We start from the raw sequence: 26,205 nt of genomic DNA on the forward strand, positions 1-26,205 counted from the left end.
TTCAGTTAATGCAAAACAGTAATTAGCAGTAAAAATTATCATAAAATATTTATCGCTTTGATTAAATGGATGAGTAATTTTCTTTAATTGCAAATATAAATTATTGTTTGTTTTTCTGATATGCAAAAATAAAAATAATAATTTTGAGTTCCGAGATTATCCGAGTATGATTTGAATAATTAAACAGCAAATTCGTCAACTAGAACACGATATTATTCAACTGAATGAAATAACATACAACATATATGGAGTTTCGGCGTAATAACCAGAATAACGGATGACGCAAGAATTAATTTACGAGAGTTTATAGTTAATGAGGAAAATAAATCCAGGTAAGTTTATACATGCAATAAACACATCCGATTAATTGGCTAATAAATTGAAAATAAATACTGGAACGCGTTAATTATCTATAAAATATTGTTTTTTCTTTTTTTACTTAACGGTGACATCGCTTTTTATCTTAGACAAATATTTCGAGATTTAATATATTATTTGAATTCTTATCTTTTATCACACGCGTATTTATAGAGCAAAAGCATATATATTACATATGAATATAATACCTTTTGATTTTTGTACATAAATCGGCATCCCTTATCTCAATTTCTATTTCCTTTGTGATTGACCGCTTTGATAAATTTTTCCATTGCCATAAAAATTTTTTGGGTAGTTAAATGTAGTCGATAACCCTTTGTATTAATAAACTATTCATTTGACGCCGTATAATATAAGACGAATGATGGCGTATAAAGTTCTACCTTTTTACAAAGTGAAAATGATCTTACTGCGTGTAAACTTCGGGTTCCGTTAAAATTGTATTTAAAAAAAACTTAATATTTTCGTATTGTACCGATGAACTACGCCACAATTACAAGACCGTATTGGAATATTGTACTGGAGTGGGACCCTAAACTGATCCATCATTTTAATTTACACATACGCATCCAATACTTCTATTGTAGCCCAACAATGAGAAGCATATAATATTATTTAAAGGCTATTTAATATTTTTTTTATAGAAAAAAAAATAAAGGAAGGAAGAAAGAAAGAAAAATCTTTAACTTTTTGTTGAATCGTATTTAAATGCGTCCTAATTTTTTTATTCGCTTTAGATTTCATTCTTAGAATGTAAAAAAAATTTAAACGTTGAGGATTTGAAGACGAGCCCCGCTGAGTTCGGATGAAGGGCTTAAATTCATTTTGATCGAACGATTTCCAAGTGGCGCCAGCATACAAAGAATTTTTTTATACGTGCTATACTGTAAAAATGCACTTTTATCTTTTATATCGGCGCCTCTTAATACTTACTCTCAATACAATCTCGATTTATTAACCATAACTACGATGTTAAATATTTTTTAGGGAATTAATTTATTCTAAGACTCAAATTCTCATTCTCGGTACTGTATGGTCAAATGAACCTTTTTTGTCAAATAAAATAAAGCGTAAGTGATATTAAATAGAAAGAAAAATGTGAGAAAAAATGAATAAATTTTTGACAAAGGATAACAAGGGAGCGGTAATCCCTTTGAGGATAAAATCTGTTAAATTTCACGGGGTTTTTATAGAAAAGATATAATCCAACAACAAAGTATAAGACAGCTCATATGGATATAGTTAGAGATATATATATATATATATATATATATATATATATATATATATATATATATATATATATATATATATATATATATATATGTTTCTTGATTCATCCGTAAATACATACATTTACAAATACGTATACAGTGATATTATTGTAGTTTGCACGAAATATATTATTCGGAACCATGACGAACTTACAGTAGATAGTGCGTGCTACTTTAGGGAGTATGAATCCATAGGGCGACTAGGGCACACGTCATTCCTCCCTAAAAAGACGGACATTGAACAACCAGCCGTAACCCCTCGAGACGCTTAAATATTCTTATTCACATGGAAACATGGTAACAAGAAAAATAAATGATATTCAACCAACCGAAATGGTTATTGGAAAGTTTCTTACTACGAATACTCAAATAAGGACAAAGTAAAATTATTATTTAAATGTTAGTTATTTTTTAAAACATATTAATTCAACAAAAAAATTAATTTACTAGTAATATGTAAAAAATAAAAATATTTTATACAATTACTAATGATTCTTAGTTAATGGAAAATTTAAGCATGATATTTAAAATTTGTCATTTTTTGTAAAATGCGTTTTAAATTTTAAAAATTATGATCAATAATGATCATAAAAAAATTTCATAATTAATTTTTAAATTTTTACATGATTAATGAAAAAAATTTACAATTTTTTTAATACATGTTACTACACTAATAAAAGAATTGACTTTATTCAAGAGAAAAAATGTTGAAGAATGAAAATAATTTAAAAAAAGTTTTTGAATCAAGTCGAAGCTCGAAATCAAAATATAAAGTGACATTTTCATCTATTAAATTGAATTAATTATTTTATTTCAATGTAATATAACACAGTTATACATTTTTTTGATCAATCAAATAAATTTTATGAAATTACTCATTAGCTGCCATATACTGTAACTCTTCCGAAACTTCAAAGCAATATGTGTCACTTATGAAAAAAGAAAAGATGAATGGTTTATTTTACGTAATGTTATATAAAATGTACTAAACATACTTAATGGACTGTTTAAAAAAAGTCATTAATGGTTTGCCATTTTTATATTATTCATTTGATAAATGTTTTTAAACAATTATTGAAAAAAACTCTTTAGAAGTAACCACTTAATGAAAATCTTTTGAAGTCAATAAAGGCGTAAGATAAATTGTTTAAAAAACCCCGACGATGAAAGTATTAATTGGTTAAAATAATAAATAGAATGAAACTAAAAGTATGTTGAACCATGAAAAACGAATTTTAGTGGATCTTAATGTAAGAAAGAAGAGAAGTGAAGAGACTTAGTATATAATGTCTAAATTTAAGAGTAGCATAGAATTGGGGAGAGCCACAGCCATCACCGCTCTTCGTCCCGTTGATCACACAGATTCGGCGTTGATATACATTCGCGTTGGGAGGTCTAAAATATAAGAATGTAATAATATAAAAAAGAGTAGTATATATGATGCGAAGCGACTAAAAAACATATTTTGCTCTACGACTCTTACGTTTTATTTCTCACACCAGACAGGGAAATAAACAATTATAAATACCCATTTTAATATTATATATACTCCGTCTACATTTAATCTTTCTCGACGTCTGATCATAAGTATATAGTATTAACCACTTACTGCTTAAAACAAATAAAATAATGATAATAATAATAATTAATTTTTATTTAGTTAAATAAGTAACTCACGTCGCTGGATTTATTATCAATAAAATATTTAAAAAATAACAACAGAGTACTGAGTAGCCTTGACATAGGTTACAATGCAACAACTAAACAGGCATTTACATTTTTTAGCGACAGAGTTTGCGGCATTAAAAAGACCTTCTGTTAAGTAACTTACTGATGATACACTTCTAAGAATCAATAGTCAGATCAATTGACCCAATAAATTTGATCAATAACGAGGGGTTGACCTTTTAATACAAGACATCGGCAAAATCCATTCAACTGATGCTCTTGTGCTCAGATTCATATCCCTGCTACTGCCCAATTTTTATTTTAATCACAAGTCTACACTACTTTTTTTTTTTTTCTAAAACATTATTATGACTATTTTTTGCTCTTATTTACATTCGTGCCAATTTATAAGAGGCTAATAATAAAAAAATTGGCGATTGCTGTCTACGGATTGACAAGGACATTATGTTTGATATGATACCGGTCAGACCCCCGTGAAAAAATTTTTAGATAAATTATATCGTTAATTCAAAGAATTTTTACAATTTTATGATTAAATTTAATATTGAGGATTATAATTATTGTGGGTAAATTAAAAATTTAATATTGCTTTGAAATAAATGATTTTTCATTAATTCGAGTAATAAAAGATTTTAACATTAATAAAAATTGGCTAACATTATCATTTAAAAATAAATTTTTTCAATAGAGGGATGCTCGATAAAAAATAGACATACATTTAATTTAAACGATGTCTTCGGTTTATCTGATGTCTAGATCTTGTCTGATCCAGTATCGTTAGGTTCAGTATCAGTATCAGTATCAGTACAGAACAGAACACAAATGAGAAGAGCCCGTGTTGGGTCTGTGTAAGGGAAAAGAGGAGAAGAAGGAGAATAAATAAGAGTGAGATATAGCGTGTCAGTGACATGAGTGAAACGGTCCATCCGAGTATAGGTAGCGCGCGAAAAAATACACTCTTGGCACCCGGAATCCGCAGACCAAGACGTAGGGATAAATAACAGCGTTGACTACGTGGGCGCGGCTCGAAAGTGTCTGCGAGACACACGCTACGATATTTTCTCCGCGACGAGACTGCGTCCGCTGACTCCTAATATAAGATAATATATATGTATAATGTATATACTTTTTTATTTTATATTATATACTTGTATGTGGAGTAAGAAGTGATAAAAGAACATAAAGCCGAGCTACAAGCACGGCCCGTACAATTGCCAATATACTATTTTTTCTTGTTGATTCTTACTGCTTAAATATTTTTCTTTTATATATTATTATTATTATTATTACTTTTTTTTTCATAAAATTTAATGGAGATATCAAACTTTAAACAAGATTATTCGCTCAAGGTAGATGTACAATAGTTCTGTATAACAAATACTCTAAGAAAATCCTGTGAGTTGGTAGAGATCAGAGCTTAGATCCCGCTGTTTGAATTGAAAAATTAAAAGTTGGCGTGCAAGAAAAGGGAGAACCGAAATGGGGTTACTGTGAATCTTGTTTTTTACTTCTTTTTAGAATAAATACATGGAATAAATTTCAATTTTTTGCGGGTGGAGTAGAATATTTCTCCAGTGAAAAGTTGGAAAAAATTTTCTTAAAGATTTTTCTCTGTTTCAAGACAATAATAAATATAATAAAATTAAAATTTTGACAATTGAAGAAAAGAATTAAGAATGAAAATTTTTTTTGCAATAAAAATTACTTATAAAAATTATAAATTTTTTAAAAAATGGTAATCAAATGATATGAAGCTCATTACACTGAGAAAAAAAAGTACTACTCTTGGGAAAATTTTCTTATCACAAGAATATATATTCTTCATAATTTTCAAGAATATATTTTCGTGTCTCAAGAATTGATCGAATTATTATTTTTTTAATTCAAGTGAACCTACTCGTTTGTTAATCTATCAAAATTAATGCCAATATTCTATTATTATGATAGATATTGATATTCTTTTGTCAAAAAACCAAAATTTATTTTAAACGATTCTTGAGCCAAGAAATTTTTTTCTGGACAGAATTTTTTCTCAGTGTATTAGAGCAAAAAAAAATACTTGACTGAAAAAAATATTTTGTTAAAAATTTTTAAACTTTTTTCACGTATTTAATTGAAAATGATTTTATTTGCAAATCAAAATAAGTCCAAATTAAAGATATTATATATAAAAAACATGTTGGTTTATTAAAAGTTATTTTTTCTCTTCGGAGCATAAATTTTCTAAAAGCCCACATAAAATTTGGTGTGGTAAAAACATGAGCATGTGTGTCCAAAAATGATTTATACACAAGATAAAATTTTAAGAAGTACAATATAAATAAAAATAAGAACGGTACCTGGTGGGAAGAAAAGTGCGAGGAAGGTAACGGCGATGGCAAAAAGAAGGAAGACGATGCCGTGATTCCGCGCCCTTCCGCGTTGTTGTCTTGCTTGTTGCAGTACTGTAGTTCTTGTGTTATTACCAATATTATTATTTTTATCCTTACTTTTATTACAATTATAATTATTATTATTATTATTATTATTATTATTATTATTATTATTATTATTATTATTATTATTACACTTTATAAATCTACTGTCGGTGAATTTAAAATTAACAAACTGGGCATATTTATCGTGTTGGTAATCCTTGACCGGGAGCTGCCAGAGTCTGTCCTGGTCAACGAGGGTGGTGTCAGCCCTGACTCTCTGGACACCACAGAAACCAGACGCGAAATTCGCCGGAAGTGGTGCCGAAGAATTGTGACCTCTTGACGTCGGGAAGGACAGTGACCCGGAATAATCCTTGAGGTTTCCGTGAGGTTCTACCGGCGTTACCGTAACCGCTCGATTACGAGGATTACGATTTCGACGCTGGTGGGTGCGTGCCCTCTGGGTAGGCGGGCCGATCATGGCCTGGACCGGGCCCAGCGGGAACTGGTCTCGTCAGCGTTTCCGGTCAACAGCTTTTCCGCCTGCTTCCTTACCAGCTAACAGCTCCTGTACCGATCTACGAGGCATCACCACGACTGACAACAACTGGCACACTTTTAACAACTGCCCTGATTACACTTCTTCTTCTTTTAATTTTACTGTTTATCTTTATTTAATTTTTTTATTTTTTCTTCCTCAATAAATAAAGCTCCAACCGAATATTTAAAAATCACTTTTATATTTTTATCACTTTACATTAAAATAAATTTAATAATAAATATTATTAAAATTTATGTAAATTTTTTTTTTTTAATATTAATACGGAGTTGTGCGCGTACCGTGATTAGCCCTGTCGCGAACCGACAGCAAGACGTCCCGTACCGCGGTTGACGTGAAGAAGATCCGACGTCGACGTCGAATATATGTATATGCATATATATATGTATTTCTATATAAATATATATAACGGTAGGGAGGCCACGACTGTAGTCGAGAAACCCTCTAACCGGGCCACCAACGGCAAAACCGTCTCAATCTCAATCTCTATTCTCAATGAAGGTGAAATTTATATTAAATATTAATATTAACAAAATAAAATAAGTTTTAAAGTCACTTTTCTTGTAATTATTCTATTTTTTTTGACTCAACTTTATTACAATACTCCCTCGAAAAATATAAAAATTCACTGTTATTAAATAATTAACACACTAAAAATCCAAACTCATTTTATTTAATATATATTTATAATTTATCAATGTAAATTATACATCACAACTATTCACTCCGATCGCCTTGTGTCTGTCCACGCGGTCACCTGGAGTTTCAACCCCCGCTCGCGAACCTGTCACGGCGCAGACTCAAAGGTGTCAAACGTGAGAGGGTACCTAGTACATACACTAGTGTTATGTGTGTTCTAATATTTTTTTTAAAATAATAATAATATAAACCCGAAAAATGGAGCAATTTTTTAGTATTTTTATTGAAAATTTTTTACGTTGAATAAAAAAAATATTGTTCACTTAATTTTTAATAATTTATACTTGTAGTTATGTTATTAATTACTTAACCGGTGGCACTGCACTTCCGTCTTTGTAGATGTTTTAGCTTTAATATTTCACGAAACCTCGTATGCAATTGACAAGTACTGTTGTTGTTATCATTGTTATTATTAATAATAATTAGACGAAATTTATTCCAAGTAATAATTGACAATAGTGATTTAAATAGTGGCGGTGTGTAATAATTGATGAAATTTATTTTATTACAGGATAAAAATATAAGGGAGTAAAATTTTTTAGTAAAGTAAAAAGTAGCGAAACCGACGACACGAGTCGGCACGTTAGTGTCCCGGTAGCTCGAAATTAACGCGGCCTGAATACGAAGCGGCATTGGCTGATAGTCGACGGGGAGTTCGTTGAAGACTGCCGCGGCGCTCTGACTACTGAGCTGAGGGCTCACCAGCAGCTTGGCGTAACGCGGCACACACGCACGTCCAACACGGGCGCCGACCGTCAGCGCCGGACCTTTTGCCGCACGCGCGTCGATTCGTACCACCAAACCAAACGGGCGAGTAAAGCTGTAGGTGGTAGTAATAGTAAAAGTAGTAAAGATAGTGCTGCTAATAGTAGTAGTAGTAGTAGTAGGACTGCCAGTGGTGGTGCTACTGGTGGTGGTCGGTGGTGGAGTAGCAACAGCAGCGCCAACAACGGCGTCGCGACGGCGGGTTTACTTGACACCCCGCGAGTCCCCTTAGAGCCATCGTCCTGGCGAATCGATGCTCTGTGTCTGAAGCTCCGCGACCTGCCGAGAACCGAGAACCGAGTTTGAGTAGAGAAACCTTCCTCCCCCCTCCCCCCTCTCTCTCTCCTCTCTCTTCTCTCTCTTCTCTGCTCCTCATCCTCTTCCTCATGCTTGGCACTACATCTTGTACTTTATTGTCTCCGTTTCTTATTCTAGCAATAATTTTAATTCATCACTTCTACTTCTACTTCTTCTTCTTTTTTTTTAATCTTCGTCTTCAATTTATTTTTAAAAATCTTTAACATCTTCCTTTCCAAATCAAAGATCTTTTATCCGCCAGCTACACGAATAAGCCAAAATTTATCATTATAAAAAAAAAAAAAAAAAACATGTTTAATGTTATTTGATATCGAGCAATATTTTATAAATAACAGTTTCCTCGGATTATAAATTTATCTTGAGCAAATTAGTTAAAGTGATGATTGATTTTAAGTTAATAATTAATATGGTCTCTTGGAAAATAATTAATTTTGTCTCATGAATTTTATCATTATATTCATAGTTTGAAACTAATACCCTGATAAAAAATTAAAGAGTGAAGAAAAAAAATTTTAAGTTAAGAAAATCATTTTAAAAAATTAAATCTTGAATCAAGAAATTGTTCTTAGAAGTTAATTTTAATTAATTCAAGAAAAGAAATTCTTCAAAGTACTTTTTTTGGTGCAAAATTTCTTTTTTTGAATCAAATTTAATTTTTTTTTTATTGAAATTTAAAAAACCACATATTTGAAAGAAGGAAAAAGTTTGACTATTGAAAGATTAAAAATAAATACATAAAACTTTCATGAGGCATAAAAAAGAAAATTATGAAATTTGGTTTATAATATTTTTGCATTACTTTTAATGTTTCAGATAATAATAACTTAGAAAATTTAAAAGTTAAAATATTAATTAAGCATTTATTAGTGAATATACTTAAACCAGTATTTTTCTACAGATAAATTCAAAAATTTCGTATTTTTAGTATACATTTTTTTCAACTAAATATTAAAACTACAAATTACTATTTAAAATATTATTATTTAATAAAATTACTGCAACTTATTAATAATCATTTATTAAATTGTGAAAATAATTGTTTCCACTACAAACTCCACAGAACTAATCAAATTAATTACGTAAAATAATAAATTTCCACCTCAATTACTTTGAAACCATACAAAGCAAAATTATTTTTACAATTTTTCTCTCCACGGAAACAAACACCTTTAATATTACCAATTCAACGATGTTTACAACTTTATCGAGTTTAAAAGTGCCAACATTAAAACTTTTTCCAAGCAAAGAACAAAGATCTTTATATGACAATAACTTTTGTTCACTTACATAAAATTTATAAGAACAAACTCTCCGAGCGGAGGATTTATCATGAGAAAAGGTGTTAGACAAAAAATAACTCACCAGTCATCAATATCCCCGGAATTTTCCGACTAGTGAGATCTAAGATTAAGAGATAACGTTATTATTATTATTATAAATACTTTTTCAGATAGGAGTTGTAATATAGCATGCGCCCAAGTGGAACTCACAACTTTCTTCCTCCTTCGTACTGGTGTGGCACTTAACTTGCCTATTTTTTGTTCAGTTATTATTTTAGACACCAACACTCTTTCTCTCTCGGCGTGAATGGACAGCAGGCAAACAGGGGGCAAAAGCACCTGGAGGTACTGGGTGGCCGTCCTCGATGCCACCAGGTGGTTGCAACTTGTTGTCGTTGGTCCCCGCGTGGCCCTTTACTTTTTAACCCGCTACTTGTGAACTGATATTAACTAATATCTACAACCAGTACCTATCATTGCACTTTGATAGAATTTTAGGTAAAATTTGAAATTTTTTACTCCAAAAAATCCGAGTTTAATATTAATGAATATTCAATTAATTTTTTCTTACACTGATAGAAGGATTTATTTGTATTAAATAATATTTGTTAATATTTAACAAATCATTTATTAGAAACCACTTTTAATATTAAACAAATATTTTTTAGTATTTAAAATTATTTGTTTGTATTTAATAAATCTGATATTCATTTATTGAATATTAATAAATCTTTTTAAATACTGAGAAATATTTGTTAAGGACTAAAAAATGGCTTCTAATAAATGATTTGTTAAATATTAACAAATATTTTTAACTATAAACAAATTCTTCTATCATTATAATGAAAAAAAATCTTTACTATACAATTAGAACAATTTATTAACGAATTAATTTTTAATAAAAATGCAATCTCCGTTATAAATCACGAGCTAAATATACAATTAAAATAAATAATATCGATTAGCTGTATATAAATTTAATCCTACACGACAGAGTGTCATTCATTGGGTCTCTTATTATTGTTGTTATAGAATGCAACATTACGTGACATTTGAATATAAAATACCGAGTGCACGAGAATCAGATCCCGGGTCCGAGAAGTATAATAAAATGAGAGTTAACAAAAACTTCAACTGGTGAAATATCATATATATTATAGTATTTATTTTGACCGTAAGTGAATTACATTGAGTAATGTTTCATTAGTTTGTATTTGTGGAAATATATTGAGCATCTATTTGTCGATTTATCTGGTGCATTATAAAGACTACGGGGATTGTCATAAGAATAAAGGACTGCACAGTAGCATAGCCGGGGCGCAAAGCACTTTTATTTGAAGCTAAATGAAAATTTGCAGCTGTCGTTCCGCATCATTTGTGCCGCTTGTTAAGTTATCTTCACTACCGAATGATTTTGTGATCTGCATCGATTCACTTTATTTCAATGACGTATAATACAGTTCAATCACAATACTATTGTTACACTGTAAAAAAAAAACCGGTGTGAGTCCATGCGGTGTACGGTGTTAAAAATTCCGGTGTTAAATTCAACACCGAAATCGGTGTAGCAGTAACACCGTTCGCGGTGTAAATTTTTTTTTTCGGTGTTAAATCGGTGTTATAAATTTTCCGGTGTTGATAATATTTGAACTAACACAATTTTTATAATTAAACTTTTTATGTTTAATGATTGAAAATAAATAATCAAAAAAAGTTAGTATTTAATTTAGAAAGTTTAAAATAATAAAATATTAAGTAGATAAAAATTTTTGATTAAAATAAATACACTGTAAAAAATTTCGATGTAAAAATGGACCCGGAGCACTTTACACGGCTGTGTAGCGTGAAATAATGGTGTGAAATTCTCTCGGTGTAAATTTTCGATCCGTGTTACTTTAACACCATTATTAAAGGACAATTTTGGGAGATCTATTCTACTGTTACACCGGTATTACACCGATATTACACCGGATTTTTAACACCGCAAAAGAGCACCGCTACACCGGTATTAATTCACAGGTGTTACATAGCGGTGTTAAAATGAGTCCATTTTAACACCGCTTTTTTTACAGTGTAGTAAAAAAAAAAATAATAATAATAAATTCAAATAAAATTTGCAGCTAAATTTAATCGAATAAAACAGCAATTGTTAAATATAATAAAATTATTGACCATAATGTGTATAATGTGTGTATGCGTGATGGCACGCGCCAACTATCCCTCCTGTCCCTCCCTCAACAAAACTTGCTTGAGTCATTTTTAATGCCAGACGGCACGTCCAACTTTCAAAGGATAAGGATCTTTTCCTGAGGGGTGCTGGGACCTCTTTAAGTTGTCTACCGAACTAACTGTTATATTCGAGTTAACTCCTTACTCCTTAAACCTTATTGTAGGTTTTAGAAAAAAACAAACATTAACAAACAGTTGTTCGAAATTACGGGTAAATAATAACGGGTTTGTCAGAAAAAAAAACAACAGAGTCGATTTTTAAGTAGAACTCTCTTGAATTTGATTAATGATTTACACAAAAAATCCAGACCCGAAACTAAATTAAATGATGTGGAACAATTAAAAAAATATCAATGGTCGATTTGTAAATAAAAAATGCTTGTATATGGATGATTCTCTGTAAGGACGTTTTAAATCTGTACAAAATTGTCCGACCAAATTATTTTTGATTTTATTAGAAAAAAAAATAACAAGGTCTACAAAACTATCAGCTTAATCATAATAAATAAACAGTCGATTTTTTTTTATTTTTTATTTATTGCCAGGATAATATACATACATACATACATATAATACTCAAATACACATATATAGTATGCACATATAGAGATGAAAATTAATCATCTGTGCATAGGCCTGGTTTAGTTTTAACTTAAGTATATTACATTTATAATTATGTCTTGTCACCCTAAAAAGACAGGCAAAAATGTATATTTAAAGATAACAATTGCTGGAGAAAAGAAAGATTATAAATTTTAGTAGTTGTAACTTATTATATAAAAAAATATAAATAACAGATATTAACATAGTTTATTATATTTACCTATCTTCCAATTCATTATTTTTTTTCTTATTAATTTTTTATTAAGGTGTAAAGATTTAAAGATGTTTGGTAATAAATTATAATTTTTTACCGCAACTACATATGAGTTTTTAAAGGCTATGCTTTTGTTAATTTTCGGTTGTATTATTGATTTAGCTCTAGTTTTGCCTTGATAGTTTATATAAATCTCTCTGCATGTATTATAATGGTAACAAATAGACTCGATGATAAAAGTATCTTTAACTGTTGGTATGGGATTCTCATAATTTCTGTCTTTAACAATAATTTCAATTAGTTTATTTTGTATACTAGCTAATTTAGTTAATACATTTTTATAACATCCCACGCAATTATACCATAGTTTATTATACTTTCAAACAAAGTGTGGTATATTATTTTTAGTGTTTTTTTATCAAGAGTCCATTTTAATTTATGAAATAAAAAAAAGAAAAATTTAGTTTTTTTAATAAGGTCTGTGACGTGACTATTCCATCCATTTGACATGACAGTCAAAGATTACTCCTAGGTATTTACAACTATTAACTCTTTTGATTTTTTTATTGTAAATTGATAACTCAAAAACAGCAGGAATGCTATTACTATTGCAACCAAATGTTATGTATGTTGTTTTATCAACGTTTAGAGACAAGTAATTGTCTCGTAACCAGTTTCCAATATTATCTAGATATCTATTTAAATTACCATCAACTTCAGCCCAGGATTTAATTTTTGCTTTTTCAATATTTGTGTATCTTTTGCCATGTAACATGACAGGGGACTGTTTGCCAGGGGACTGTTTTTTTTATCAAATTGAGAAAAATCAAGCAAACTATTTCAATGCATTCAACTTTTCAAGTTCTCAATGAATGTTTACATTAATTAGAATAATATTAAGACTTATGGATCCAATTTTATAAATAAATTATAAATAAAAATAGTTGCCAGGGGACTGAGTTTTGAAATGGCCCAGACACCTATTTCCAGTACAAACGGTGTTTTGACACTAAATAAAATGGCGATAAAGCGCTAACAGCCCTATGGTTATTAACTCAAGGCTAGTTAAGTCCTTATAAACCTTACAAAAGGTAAAATAACACGCTGGATTTCTTTTTTTTGGCTTTGAACTTCTGGCAGGGGACTGTTCTTAAAATGCCTGGGACAAACTTTGATTTAATGAATTTAATGAAACAAATTAATTTTCGGTACTTTTTATTGAAGAAGATTGTTAGTTAACTAATTAAGTTTATAAACATTATAGACCAAATGATATATTATGGACGAATAACTTAAAATTTAATCTTAAAGTTTCAATTTTGGGAATGGGACAGCCCAGGGGACTGTTTTTTCGGTGGTTTACGAATTTATAGCAAAAAAACCAAAATTTATTTCATTTTAATTTTCAATGGTCCAAATGAAAATATTTTTTTACTTTCGTAATAAATTTTTTTAGTAACAAAATAACAATTTTTCTAATAAAAACATGCCCGGGACAGCAAAAAACATCCTTACAGAGAATCACCCATATAATATAACTCTTGAGCTAAACTTCTATTTAAGAGTATTGATCAAATTTAAAATTTTGTTTTTATTTAATAATACTATAAGACGATTATATAGTTTTCTCAGCACTATTATAACTGTTGATATTATTTGTAAGGTTTATCCGTTAGAAGAGTTGAAAAGAAAAGCTATTAAAGTGTTATCACAGAGTGCCAAGCATCAGTACATAAAAGTTTCAAAGATTTGTGACTGAACAAAAAGTTTTGCGATACTTTAGGCGTTTTATAAATTTATAAAGCTTCTGAAAGCTTATGCAAAGCGATACTTATCCTGAAACAGATATAACACGCTTATTGTACAGTGAAAGGTTTAATTAATTATTTTTTAAGCTTTACTTTTTCTGTAAAAAAGTTGAAAATTATGATGTTACAGAAAAACTTAAATAACTGAGCTTATTGAACTTCAAATAAAATGAAAATTGAATTCTTATTGAAGCTCTTCGATCATTACGAACTATCTCGTCAACTTTATTGAATAATAAGATTCTACAGCTCCGAAAAATCTAGCCAATCATGTTTTCACTATCATAATAATATTGAATCCTATTTAGTGCATCTGGTCGTTTATTTTCTCTCGCTCCATTGTGATTCTCTTCTGCAAATCTGAATTATTATAACTGTGATCAATATTATCATTATTATTTTAATATATAAATATTATTTTATACCAGTAGTCAAAGGTAATCGAATATACATATGTATGCATACCCGCGAATGCACACGGTAGTTTCCAGCTTCATGCATATTGCATGCTACCGATTATCGACAATTGAATTCGACATAACTAATCAGGCATTTATTGAAAATAACGCCAATAATTTGTCGGTACTGTGAACATAAATATAAATACCGTAGATAGAACTCTGAATTTATAATTTATATAACTGTGTTATTATATTTACAAGCTCGTAAATAAACAAACGATTTATAATTATTACAATAATCTTTTTTGTTATCATATGATTATTTTTTATCCGTAGTATCCTAGTATCCGCTTCTCTCGACAAATTCAAATCTAATTTGATTTGTTCACACAGTTGAACTGTTTGAGGCTTTTACTTTAAAAGATTATAGACGCGGTATTAAAAATCGTGGGTTCGATTTCTATGTTATCATTTATTATTCTTTTTCAATTTTATATGCAATAAATTTCTAACATATTGTGTTAATTTTTACAATTAAAAATTTTGGTTTGAAAATGAAAAAATTTACGTTAAATTTAATTGACAAGTATTCAATATTTATCCAAAAACACCTGCGTTCTGTGAAACGTACCCAATAAACAAGAGCAATAATTAATATTTTTAAACGTCACAAAACGCTGGGGTGTTTTGTTAATTTTAACATAATTGTTGGTAATATGCACCCTCTTTAATATCATTTCAAATATTTGACTAATAATCGACAGGGGCGTTATATTCAACCTATTACTGCAGTAGGTATGTCTTAAAATGTATAACAACACATCGATATATATTACTGTAAATTTAAGGGTAATTAAATTTTACGCCGATACGTTTCAGTTCACTCAGTACGATTATTTACGAGAACAATAACAATTACATTATAATAAATAATCAATAATGAGGGTGATTTGTCTAAAAAAATAAAAAAAAAGCAAACCAATAATTTGATAAAACTGTGGAATAGTATTCATAAATTCCGTTATAAATTCATGAAAAAATTTTTCAAGAAATGAGCAAAATAATCTCGTATAATAAAACCAGTAGTCTAACCAGCTCATACATTTCTGTACACATAATATAACGTTTGCATTCGGTAAAAATAAAAGTAAAAATGCTATCAGTTTTATAGGCGGCATTTATTCTTCAGTATGTAAAATCAATAATATAAAACCTTTAATATATGTACACGATTATATCGTCAGATATTTTTAAAAATACACAAACATTTCTTTAATCATGAAATCAATAAACAAATTTTATTCGTGTTTATTCAGTATTAATAATTGTTCCCGTTCAACGGCGAGCATATTATCTATAAATTTGTTAGATTACTAGAAGTTCCACTAATTTATTAAAATTTTTTTGTATCTATTTTCAGATAGCGTTTCGCTGATATATTTACGTACATATATAAACTGGAATTCCTTTCAATACTTTATTCCATTAATAATGTCTGGTTATTGATCTCGTTTTTATAAATTTTTAATAAATGTACAGTTCTATTCATTTTTAAACTCCCTGACAAGTGATAAATATTACACGGATTTTTATCGAATGTACGATGAAAATTGATAATATCAAAGTGTTTTAAAATGTACCTCGATGGTTGAAATTCAATAATTTATATCAACTATTAAATTTATTTATTTTTTAACTATTTAACAGCTAAATAGATGAATCAACAAAATTTATATTTTTGCTACTATAAGTTACGTTTAAGCTTGTGACCTAAAATTAATTATTGCTTATTGAGGTTAAGTATTCATTGGAGTTGCTAACAATCTTGTAAATTAATTATTTATGAATCCGTGTGTTAAAAATATCACACATGGTTTTATATCACACCTGATGTCATAATTCGGGCAAGTGTTTACTTTATTGACATTTTTACTTTAATTGATATATTCTTTCAGATTTTTAACAAAAGCAAATGAAATTTTTTTAATTAAAAAAAAAATAATCTATAAACTTTTATGTTAAAAAATGATTAATCAAATGAAATAGTTGCGTTTTTTTTTTTTAAATAACTAAAAAAGTTAAAGATCAAAATAATGAATTTACAATTCCTTCAATAAACTACGACCAGCGATAAACGAACGATTAATTAATCCATAAATACACCATGTATGTGGAAAGCAATTACCTCATCTTCGTAACCACACATTGTAAATTTAATTCCTCTATCAAATTTCATTAATGGTTTATGATATTAAGGATATGGAGCCTAAATTGATAATAATAAACAATTGCCCTGTCACATAAGCATCCCATTAAAAATTGTAATAATACAACAGCAATAAAATTTGAGCAGACATGATTATTGGTCTATACATCTAAAAACTACTCGAGGTCAACAACCTAAATAAAATATGAGAATTGAGAAAAAATAAAATAAAAGAAGTGAATAAAACTGTCAGTAAATCATTTTCTTTCAGCAATTATCCGAAAGAAATATAAAAAAGTAATTGACGATTTTCGGTCCAGCGAAGACGAAAAGAAGAGACGTATCGTAGGTGTGGTCGTACGATATGTGGTCGTGGTCTTTCTCATAATGGTACTATTACAACTGGGCCAAGCTAAGAAAGGGGTTAGAGTATTGAATATAGTAGTCTGAGAAAGGAGTTCAGTGACTACAGCAAAACTCGAATCGACATTGTTGGACTTGGCTTCCGGCCATTTTCTAGCTATTGATCCACGACGTTCTAGTCCTACACGTAATTATAGACGTATCCTAAATTATCTTAACTTTGTTGGGGAAAAAATTTTGATGATAAATCAGATCCAATTTTTATACGACAGAGTAAGAGGTTATATAATATGTCGACACGGGTTATAAAAAACGCGAGCTTATCTATCTATCAGTCAAGATAGACTAGGTATGGTGTTCTGGCGACTGGTCCCCTTCCCCCGGAAAATTTTTTGCTCATTCCTTACGCTTGCCACGTCACATAAAGCAAGACAAGCACGCACCCTTTTTGCCGACTAAGTCGAAGGGTCTAATGAGCTCTGAGAAGCGCGTGAGGGCGACCAGAAAACTTTTTTGACATTGAGTCACGTCCCCGAGGATTATTTATTAGTTCCTTTTACGTCCCCGCGGACAACAACTTTTGCAACTTGTATCTCACTCTTTCGATACTCCATTTTATGTTCAAAGAACCAATTTTGCTTCAATCTTTCTTCCAATTCAATACTAATCTCATTTGGGGTTCTATCAATAATCTACCAGAAAAATTTCGTTTTTTCCAATTTCGACCTATTATCTCTTTTGCTACTGAATTTTTAGTGTAAGTACTGATTGGATAAGAATTTTAACGGACGGAAATTCATTAAAACTCTAAATCTTTAAATAAATATATGAAAGTTTTGAAAGAACTCGGAATTGCACTGAAAAAAAAAAATTAACTTGATTCAAAGAAGAAATTCTTGAACCAAAAAAATCATTTTAAAGAGCTTCAGAGTCTGGATTTAAGTAAAAAAATATTTTGAACTGAGAAATTCTTCTTGATATAAGTAATTTTAACTGATGCAAGAATTTTTTACTTAATTGAGACAATAAAGTTTTTCATATTAATTTTCATGATTCAATAATTTTTCCCTTGAATTAAGTTAATTTTTTTGAGTGTAAAGCATAACGAGGATTGCGATGTGATAATTGTAATTTTTTCTACAACTTTTTTTTTCGTGTGTGTAGATATACCTTTAATGTATGAAAATGTAATTGTTGAGGAGTGCAGCGTTGACCAACCCCGACCCATAACAACCACGGTTCTAACTTATGTTATAAGTATCGATATACGAGTAGAATATTACCGAGTACAAGTTAAGATATAGATGATGATGGTAAATACGTTGGTCGGTTGTACAAACGTAACGCCCATCGTTTGAATAAGCGTCGGCGATTCTCTGTCTGGTCTGATCAGGTCGTCTTTCTGTTGTCTGAGTGTCTGTGTTCCATAAAAAGGTTAACGGTTAAATTGCACAGCGTTGCGAATTGTTAAAGGAAACATTTTAATCATCAATTCCATTTTTTTTTATTTTTCCGACTGCCAATTAGTTCCTTTGTCGATATCGAGCTGTCTACTATGTCACAAGAAAGTTTTTCACTTGATGTCATAAAATAACAGTCTTCAGCCGAACAAGTATTTATCAAGTTGAGAAGTTAATACACTGTAAACTCAATATAACGAACCTCAATATAGCGAATTCCTCGATTTAACAAATTTTTCAAAATCCCCTAGAACTGCCCATAAGAGTCTATGTAAAATATACCTTTATATTACGAATATATTTTTCTAACAACCTCACTATAACGAAAGTTTAATTTTTGCAAAATATAGATAAAAACTATTATTGACCTTTATATAAAAAATTTTCCAGCCTATAATCTCTACATAACGTATTCTACAAATTATCCCCAATTAATTCTACAATAATTAATGTCTTAACGAGTGCTGACACGTTTAATTCTTCATAAATCAGTCATTGCTGTTTGATCACTGTCGAAGAGGAAGAAGAGAATAAAATAAATCAAAATGATTTTACGATAAAACATGCACGCAACGCTCTAGATGTAATTAAATATGTATTTTTCAAAAAAGGTGGTTTATCTGACGGTGTAGTTGAATCCATTACGGAGTTCGATTGTGCTTTGGATATAATTACGAACACTTTTTTTTGAGTAAAGAAACGAAAAATGAAGATTAAGCTAATGCTATTATTCTTCAATCATGTTATGTTTTCTTTAATACATTCTACGTTTATTTTGTCTATTTTGTTCATTCTATGTCTATTTTGATCTTAAACTGATTTAAATGTTTTCAAATAAATAATTCTGTGTTTTGATTTGAATGAGTTGTTATTCATTGGTGGAAATTTTCTTAACTCGTTATAACGAATCGAGTTTAATCTAACCTCTATATAACAAACCTCATTATTACGAATTACTCGATATAACGAATAATTTCTATTTCCCTTGAGTTTCGTTATATCAAGGTTGTACTGTATTCTTAACTCGAAATTGATATTGCTTGCACCGAGAAAGCTTCTTCTAAGTTGAGAAATTTTGTTTTTTTCTGAAGAAGATTAGTCTTTAAATAAGAAAAAAATTTCTCCAGTTGAGAAAAAAAATTATTGTTCTCAGAAGTATTTTCTCGGTTTAAGTAATATAATGCCTTTCAAGAAAAAATTGTGGGTCTAAGAAACAATTTATTCTAATTAAGGAACTTTTAAGCAAAATTTTCGACTAATATTAATTAATTTTTTGCGATTCTTGAACTATTTCGCGTAAAGAAACGATGAAATTAATCAACTTCTTCGAGAAGTTTCGTACTTTTCCGATTTTTCCTGTAAAGATCCATTTGGAGTCTTAACCGGGATCAGCTTAAAAATTCATCTAACTATCTACTTAAATTCTATTCCGACAGTTTTCCATAAAACGAATTTAAAAAAAAAATCTTACGCTCTTGGAGAAAAAGCGATGTTTTTCAATTAAATTTACAGGTATTTCGAAATCGAGAAACGTTTTTTCTTTTAATTAAAAAAATTTTTTGATTATGGCTTTGATGAATAGAAAAATTAAACATAAATAGCCTTCAACAATATGAAATTGCTCCACCACCTCGTTACCTTAAATTTCAGAAAGACACAGTCATATCCGAAGAGCCGATTGTATTTCCTAAATTTCCGTAATATCACTCATTTCCTCGTATGACATTCGATATCGCTGTTCGAACGGACACACGTCGATACATCAAACATCACCACAGATTATTTGTTGGGGATTTATCTATGTTTTTTGAAGAATTGAATACCATAAATGGTTAAACACATCAAGTACAAAATTAACTTTACACAGTAAAAAAATTTTGCGTCAATCCGTCAAAAAATTTTGTGTTAAATATTTAACACTTTTTTGTGTTGAGTTAACAGTGTAAATGTTAAATTTACACATAAAAGTGTTAAATATTTAACACAAAAATTTTTTGACGAAATGACGCAAAATTTTTTACTGTGTATCCAAGAAAAACAATAACAAGCCAAGAAAATCATTTTGAACATCACATCTATAGTAACAGAATTTGTATATTAATATGTTTATCAAATTATATTTTTATAACTTTTTAAATATTCTATATGAAGCGCAAAGTTTAAAATAAATCGATTGAATATTTAAAACGTATTGATATATGAACTAACTATAAAAAGACTAAAATTCAAGTTCACGAGAAAGTAACAATTTGAAAATCAATTGACGAATTAAAATATATTCTATAATTATCGGAAAAGTTAAAACTGGAATTATAAATAATAAATCAGTAATAATTACCTTAAATGGTTAATTTTAGTTATTGATGGTACTTTTGGTTGTATAACCAATGTTGAATAGAAAATAAGCATTTACTATCATTATTATAAATTGAGATATTATTATATTGGAGTATATATGTAGTATATAGAGGAGGAACAATTTGCGTAGCTGCAGGCCGATGTTGAATTGGATTCAGAGTTATGAATTATTGCCACCGGAGTAATAACTGATTCCGAAACTATTTGGCGCATTCCTATAACTAAAGGGTACATAGACAGAGAACAGAGAAGGGTTTAAGAGGGAGATAGTGTTATCCGCATCGTTTGAGCGCATACCTCTCAGTTTCTCGATGTAGTAGCTCTCAATGCTCTGAGAACCCGATTGTACTACAATCGATAACCAGGAATTAGTTTGCCAAATAAAATTCTCTTTGTATATATTAATTTATAGTTAATTGAAATTTAATACGCAGTTAAATATTATCTAGTATCACCGGTATTTAGATTCAATTTCCACGGAAAATTTCCAACTAATACAATGAGAAATCGCATTATATTAATGTTTGTTCAGATTTACGCTTTTATAATATTCTTTTCTAATTTATTGTCGAACAATATTTTTTTTTAAAGTCATCAAAAGTATATTGAATACAAAATTTATAAGTGAAATTTTGGACTTAAATATTTATGATTATTTTACTCGGTTTGGCTTATAGCGTGAATTTGTAAACCCTTCATTGAATCGAATCGATGAATGAGTTGAAAGTTAAACAACATGTTAAAGGATAAATAACCGGAGAATTCGCAATAATTTTAAAACCAAACTAATCAGAGCTTTTAGCTTTTAGTCAGTTGAATCGATACGTGCATTGCGTAAGCACCGAACATATAGATATATGTATTTATTTCTCCGCTCGAGATCAACGAACCCTCTCCCGCAAATAATTTAATGGAGAAGCGCTTAAAGAGATTAGTATTTTTATGATAACACGTGTTTTATCATTTTTTTTTTGTTTTTCAGTCATTACTTTAGTTTGAATTTAATTTATTTTTTTTGAGATAATTACGCTTTTCTGGAAGGGAGTATCAAATTTTTGCAGTACTTTAATAAGAACAAACCGAAAGAATTAAAATTCGATGGTTTTATTTTTCTGCTCGATTATGAATTTTTATGAAAAAAATTCAGTATTTAAAATGAAATTTTATGATAAAAATGAATAATAATGAAGCCGCGCCCTGTTACGTTGACATTTATCAACCGCAAATAATTAACAATATGCACTTTGGATCTAGTTGCATGTGTCAGGAACAAACATCCGACTGACAAAAAGTCTGTTGGTGTACAAACTTTAAGCTCTTGCTTAAAGTTAACATAAATAAATAATAATATATGAAAACGTACAACGAGCTTAGTCCATTTGTTTGGATTTGTGATAAAAAGTTAATAAGATGAAAAAAAAAAAATTGAAAGAAATATTTACGGAAAATAAAATAGAACTAATGAAGAAGAAAAACAAGAAGGGAATCGAAATAAAAAATAACAACGTAAACAAGGATAAACGAGACCGCGGCAGGCTTAGAGGAAAAAGATGGAGAGGATCACCACAGTCGGTAGTAAGGATCAATACCTAACTACCACTACTATGACTTCAATAAAAAATACTAAGACACTACTATTACTTGACATATTTCTAGATATTAATAGTTCTTTATCTGTACAATATTACATACTGTTATTGTACATATCTCTTGAGATTTTTATTACTTACAATATTGTTCTCTTCGTACAAATACTTTATCAACTTTTGTACTGATAAACTTATAGCTATCCTTGGAGACATTAGGTCTCTTGTGAGTTTATTATTAATTACCTAAGTAGACATAAATATAAATATTAATTATTTGAATGATAAATTGACACCAACAAACCTGCTCTTATATGAAAAATAATTATTATAAAATATAGTAAACATTAATTAAATGTAGACCAATGTAGTTAAAAATATTAAATGACACAATTCATTCGAAAAAATCGGCGACCTCGGCTAGCTCACGGGCACGAGCTTGTTCATGAGCCCATCGGTCTTCTGCAAGTTTGTCACTTACTGCCCATTTATCATGATAAACTCGTTGTCCGCAGGTTGGACATTTTTTACCGCCTAAAAATAAAATATAAAGTACACTATTTTATTTTAATTAAGGTCATACGGCACACTGGATTTTTTATTACCCAACATAAACATTGTAGTACTTCGGAGAATATAATTAAGTTTAATATTTATGTTCAATCATTCGTTTTTAAATTTTTATTTTTTAAGAACTGTTACAGTATGCTGTATAGTGAATTAACAGTTGATTTTAATCACAAAAAGAATTATTTTTAATTTTATTGAATTTCTACGTCTAAAATTATCTTAATCAATTCTAGAGAGAATTTTTCATCGAAGAAATTAAAAATAATGTAGTTTTTAAAAAATTAAAAAAAATCTAAAATTGATTGTTTGAAAAATTAAAATACGTAATTGTTATTGATAAAAAATATTTACCATGAAAAGGAGGCGTCTTCATATACTTTAAAAGGCATTGCAGATGAAAAAGATGACCACAGTAGAGTCTTTCTACATGTAAGTCTGCATTTTCATCCAAAACAGCCTGAACTGGGTTGTCTGGAAGACATAGACCTTTGCACCATTGACATTTCTCATTAGGTAATAACTTCACGACTCTACATTTCCAATTTGATAACAATCATAAGTCATAATAACATACAATTTTAAACTACACTATTAAAGTATTAGTATTCTTTACCTTATTATAAAAGATACCACACAGTTTAATGAAGGTGACGGAGAGAATATTTGATTAATTTGTTTTCTGAGCGGCGGTTCCACACAACGACGCCCTAACTCTTGAGCTTGACCAATAAAATAACGTGCGAACAACGGTGGAAAATTAGTTTCAACATCTTTTATACTGCATAAATTTATAATATAAAATAAATCCTATCTTTTAGTAAAGGAGAATAAAAAATTATAAATTTAAAAATTGAAAATACCTTACTGATGCCAATGGATAATTGTCAGGTACAATTATTTTTAATTTGTAAAAATAATTATCTTGATAAATTTCCAAAAAAATTGACGATGATTTTTGTTTTAATTTGAAACTATCTCTTTCATTTAGAAGTTTTTTTAACAATGAGATTTCGTCGTAGCAACAAATTAGTGGATTGTCTTGAATGAAATTTTGAATTAATTTTAGTGTTGGTAAAATCTAAAATTTTATTTATTTTTTCTTTATTATTTTTGAAAGTTTATTGACTGATAATTTAATTTCTTGTATAAAGAAATAATTTTTTATCTAGTATTTTTAGACAAATACGAGTTTAGTATGAACACTTGAAATTTTATGGCAAGTTTATACAATAATTACTAAAATAAAAAATTAATTAACGAGCTTACTGAATTAATATCGATACTGCCCTTCTACACGAAAAGAACAAGATGACACGGGATATCATCCCAGATTATACTCAGTAATATCTGAGGTAAAAAAATTTCAGATAGTAACTAGAAAAATTCAGATTATACTGCGTGATATATGGATTATATTCATTGTTATCTGGATTATACTCATTATAATCTATATTATACCAGCTACTATCTGAAATTTTTTTTTCACTCAATATAATCTGGGATGATATCCAGTGCCATCTTGTTCTTTCCGTGTAATACGTCGTATCCCACATTTAAAAAATTTTACAGCAGACGGTAAAAACAATTCATTTTTAACATTGATTAAATGGGATTCGACAGATGAAAATATCTATTTAAAAACAGTTATTAAACTATTTGACCTTTAAAATTTTAGAATGACTTGCATAATATTGTTATGATTCCATTTTTCAAAAAGTCAATTTGTCAAATTTTGTGGGATACGACGCGTTAGAATGGCAGTATCGATATTTAATGAGTTAAACTGTTAATTTTGTTGATATAAACGAAAAGTAAAGATGAATACCAGATGAAATTATTTCTTTATTACACGGCAATTAAAATAATTAAGTTCACCTGCGTTTTTCCTATTAAATTCTTACATTCTTTTTCACAAACTTCAGTCAGCTTCAATAATAACTTAGGTGACAGTGTTTTACTTTTTAATTCAATCAAAAGCGGCTCTTGAGGGTAATCGCTCGGAAATTGTATGCAAACGATTATTTTTTTAAATGTTGTGCGTCTGTTAGTAATCAATCAAATTAGTAATTTCCTTGAAAAAATTTATAATAATAAAATAATATAAAAATGAAATAATAAAAATAATTCACGTTATTTCTGCTCGAACCATAGCTGGAACACAGGAAACAAGTCGACTATCTTTGACGATATTCTCACAGAATTTTGATACTTGCTGAAGTTCATCATCAATAAATCCCATCGACAATTTTTTATTTAAATTATCTTTTCTACTATAATTGCTAAGACGACTTTTAACCTAAAAAAAAGACAAATTTTTTATTAACAATAATTAAAATACTTTGTGATAATATCAAATATCATATTAATTAATAATTGCGTCGTACCTTTTGGAGTAAAAAATAAAAAATTTCTTGATTCAAATTTTCGAACAATTCACTGGTAATATATACGTAATAAAATACGAAGAATTTTAAAACAATTCTCTCAAGACATTGCATATAGTTAATACGTGATAAAACAAATTTTTTCTAATGTTTATACATATATATATTTGTGTATGAGCCACTATACTGCAGATTGATATTGACCTTCAATATTTTATAATAACAACAGTACACAGAGTGTCGATAACTCGTAACACCAAAGAAAATATTTAAAAAGATTAAGCACAAATTGTTAGGTGCTGACTCGTGTAGTTATCAGTATTGTTGCAAATTGTTACCGGTGTTAATGCTAATGTAAATGTCAAATATCATGAAGCCGCTGGGGGCTGTTTACTTTTATTTTTTTTTTTGTGTTTTGATTGATAAGGTAGTTTTTTATAAAAATTTGGGATAGTTGTCGGTAAAAATGGGATTTTAATATCAATATTGTGAGCCCGCGAAAAGACGAGGTAATGGATTTTTAAAATGAGTATGTTTTATTCGAGAATTATGATGTATTAGTACGAATTTCGTAAATTTGCAACCAAGAATTTTTTAGAAATAATTCTAAGAAAAAACGACTTAAATTTTTCCTCAGAAATATT

General features: G+C 29.1%; 2 protein-coding genes across 10 annotated transcripts in view; both read right to left on the reverse strand.

Annotated features, from left to right (window-relative positions):
- The window catches only part of LOC123261205 (protein kinase C-binding protein NELL1-like), a 78,076-nt gene that overhangs the window by 51,054 nt on the left and 817 nt on the right, over positions 1-26,205 (reverse strand). For 8 of the 9 annotated variants that reach the window (XM_044722742.1, XM_044722741.1, XM_044722739.1 and 5 more), the window contains exon 1: positions 5,681-6,245. The exons of the other annotated variant lie outside the window; for it this stretch is intronic. In XM_044722742.1, the coding sequence (XP_044578677.1) occupies positions 5,681-6,239 (559 nt within the window). In that variant the 5' untranslated portion in view covers positions 6,240-6,245. Of the gene's footprint in view, positions 1-5,680; positions 6,246-26,205 lie in introns of those variants that run through there. 9 annotated transcript variants of the gene reach the window in all.
- Positions 22,659-25,959, reverse strand: LOC123261212. Its single transcript, XM_044722755.1, has 7 exons — positions 25,562-25,959; positions 25,307-25,473; positions 25,053-25,218; positions 24,038-24,255; positions 23,791-23,955; positions 23,529-23,707; positions 22,659-23,141 (listed from the first exon to the last, which is right to left on the reverse strand). Exons 1-7 carry the CDS (start codon positions 25,673-25,675, stop codon positions 23,002-23,004), a joined length of 1,149 nt encoding a protein of 382 aa, XP_044578690.1. The 5' UTR covers positions 25,676-25,959; the 3' UTR covers positions 22,659-23,001.

Source organism: Cotesia glomerata, linkage group LG3, assembly GCF_020080835.1.
Source record: "Cotesia glomerata isolate CgM1 linkage group LG3, MPM_Cglom_v2.3, whole genome shotgun sequence".
Lineage (NCBI taxonomy): Eukaryota > Metazoa > Arthropoda > Insecta > Hymenoptera > Braconidae > Cotesia > Cotesia glomerata.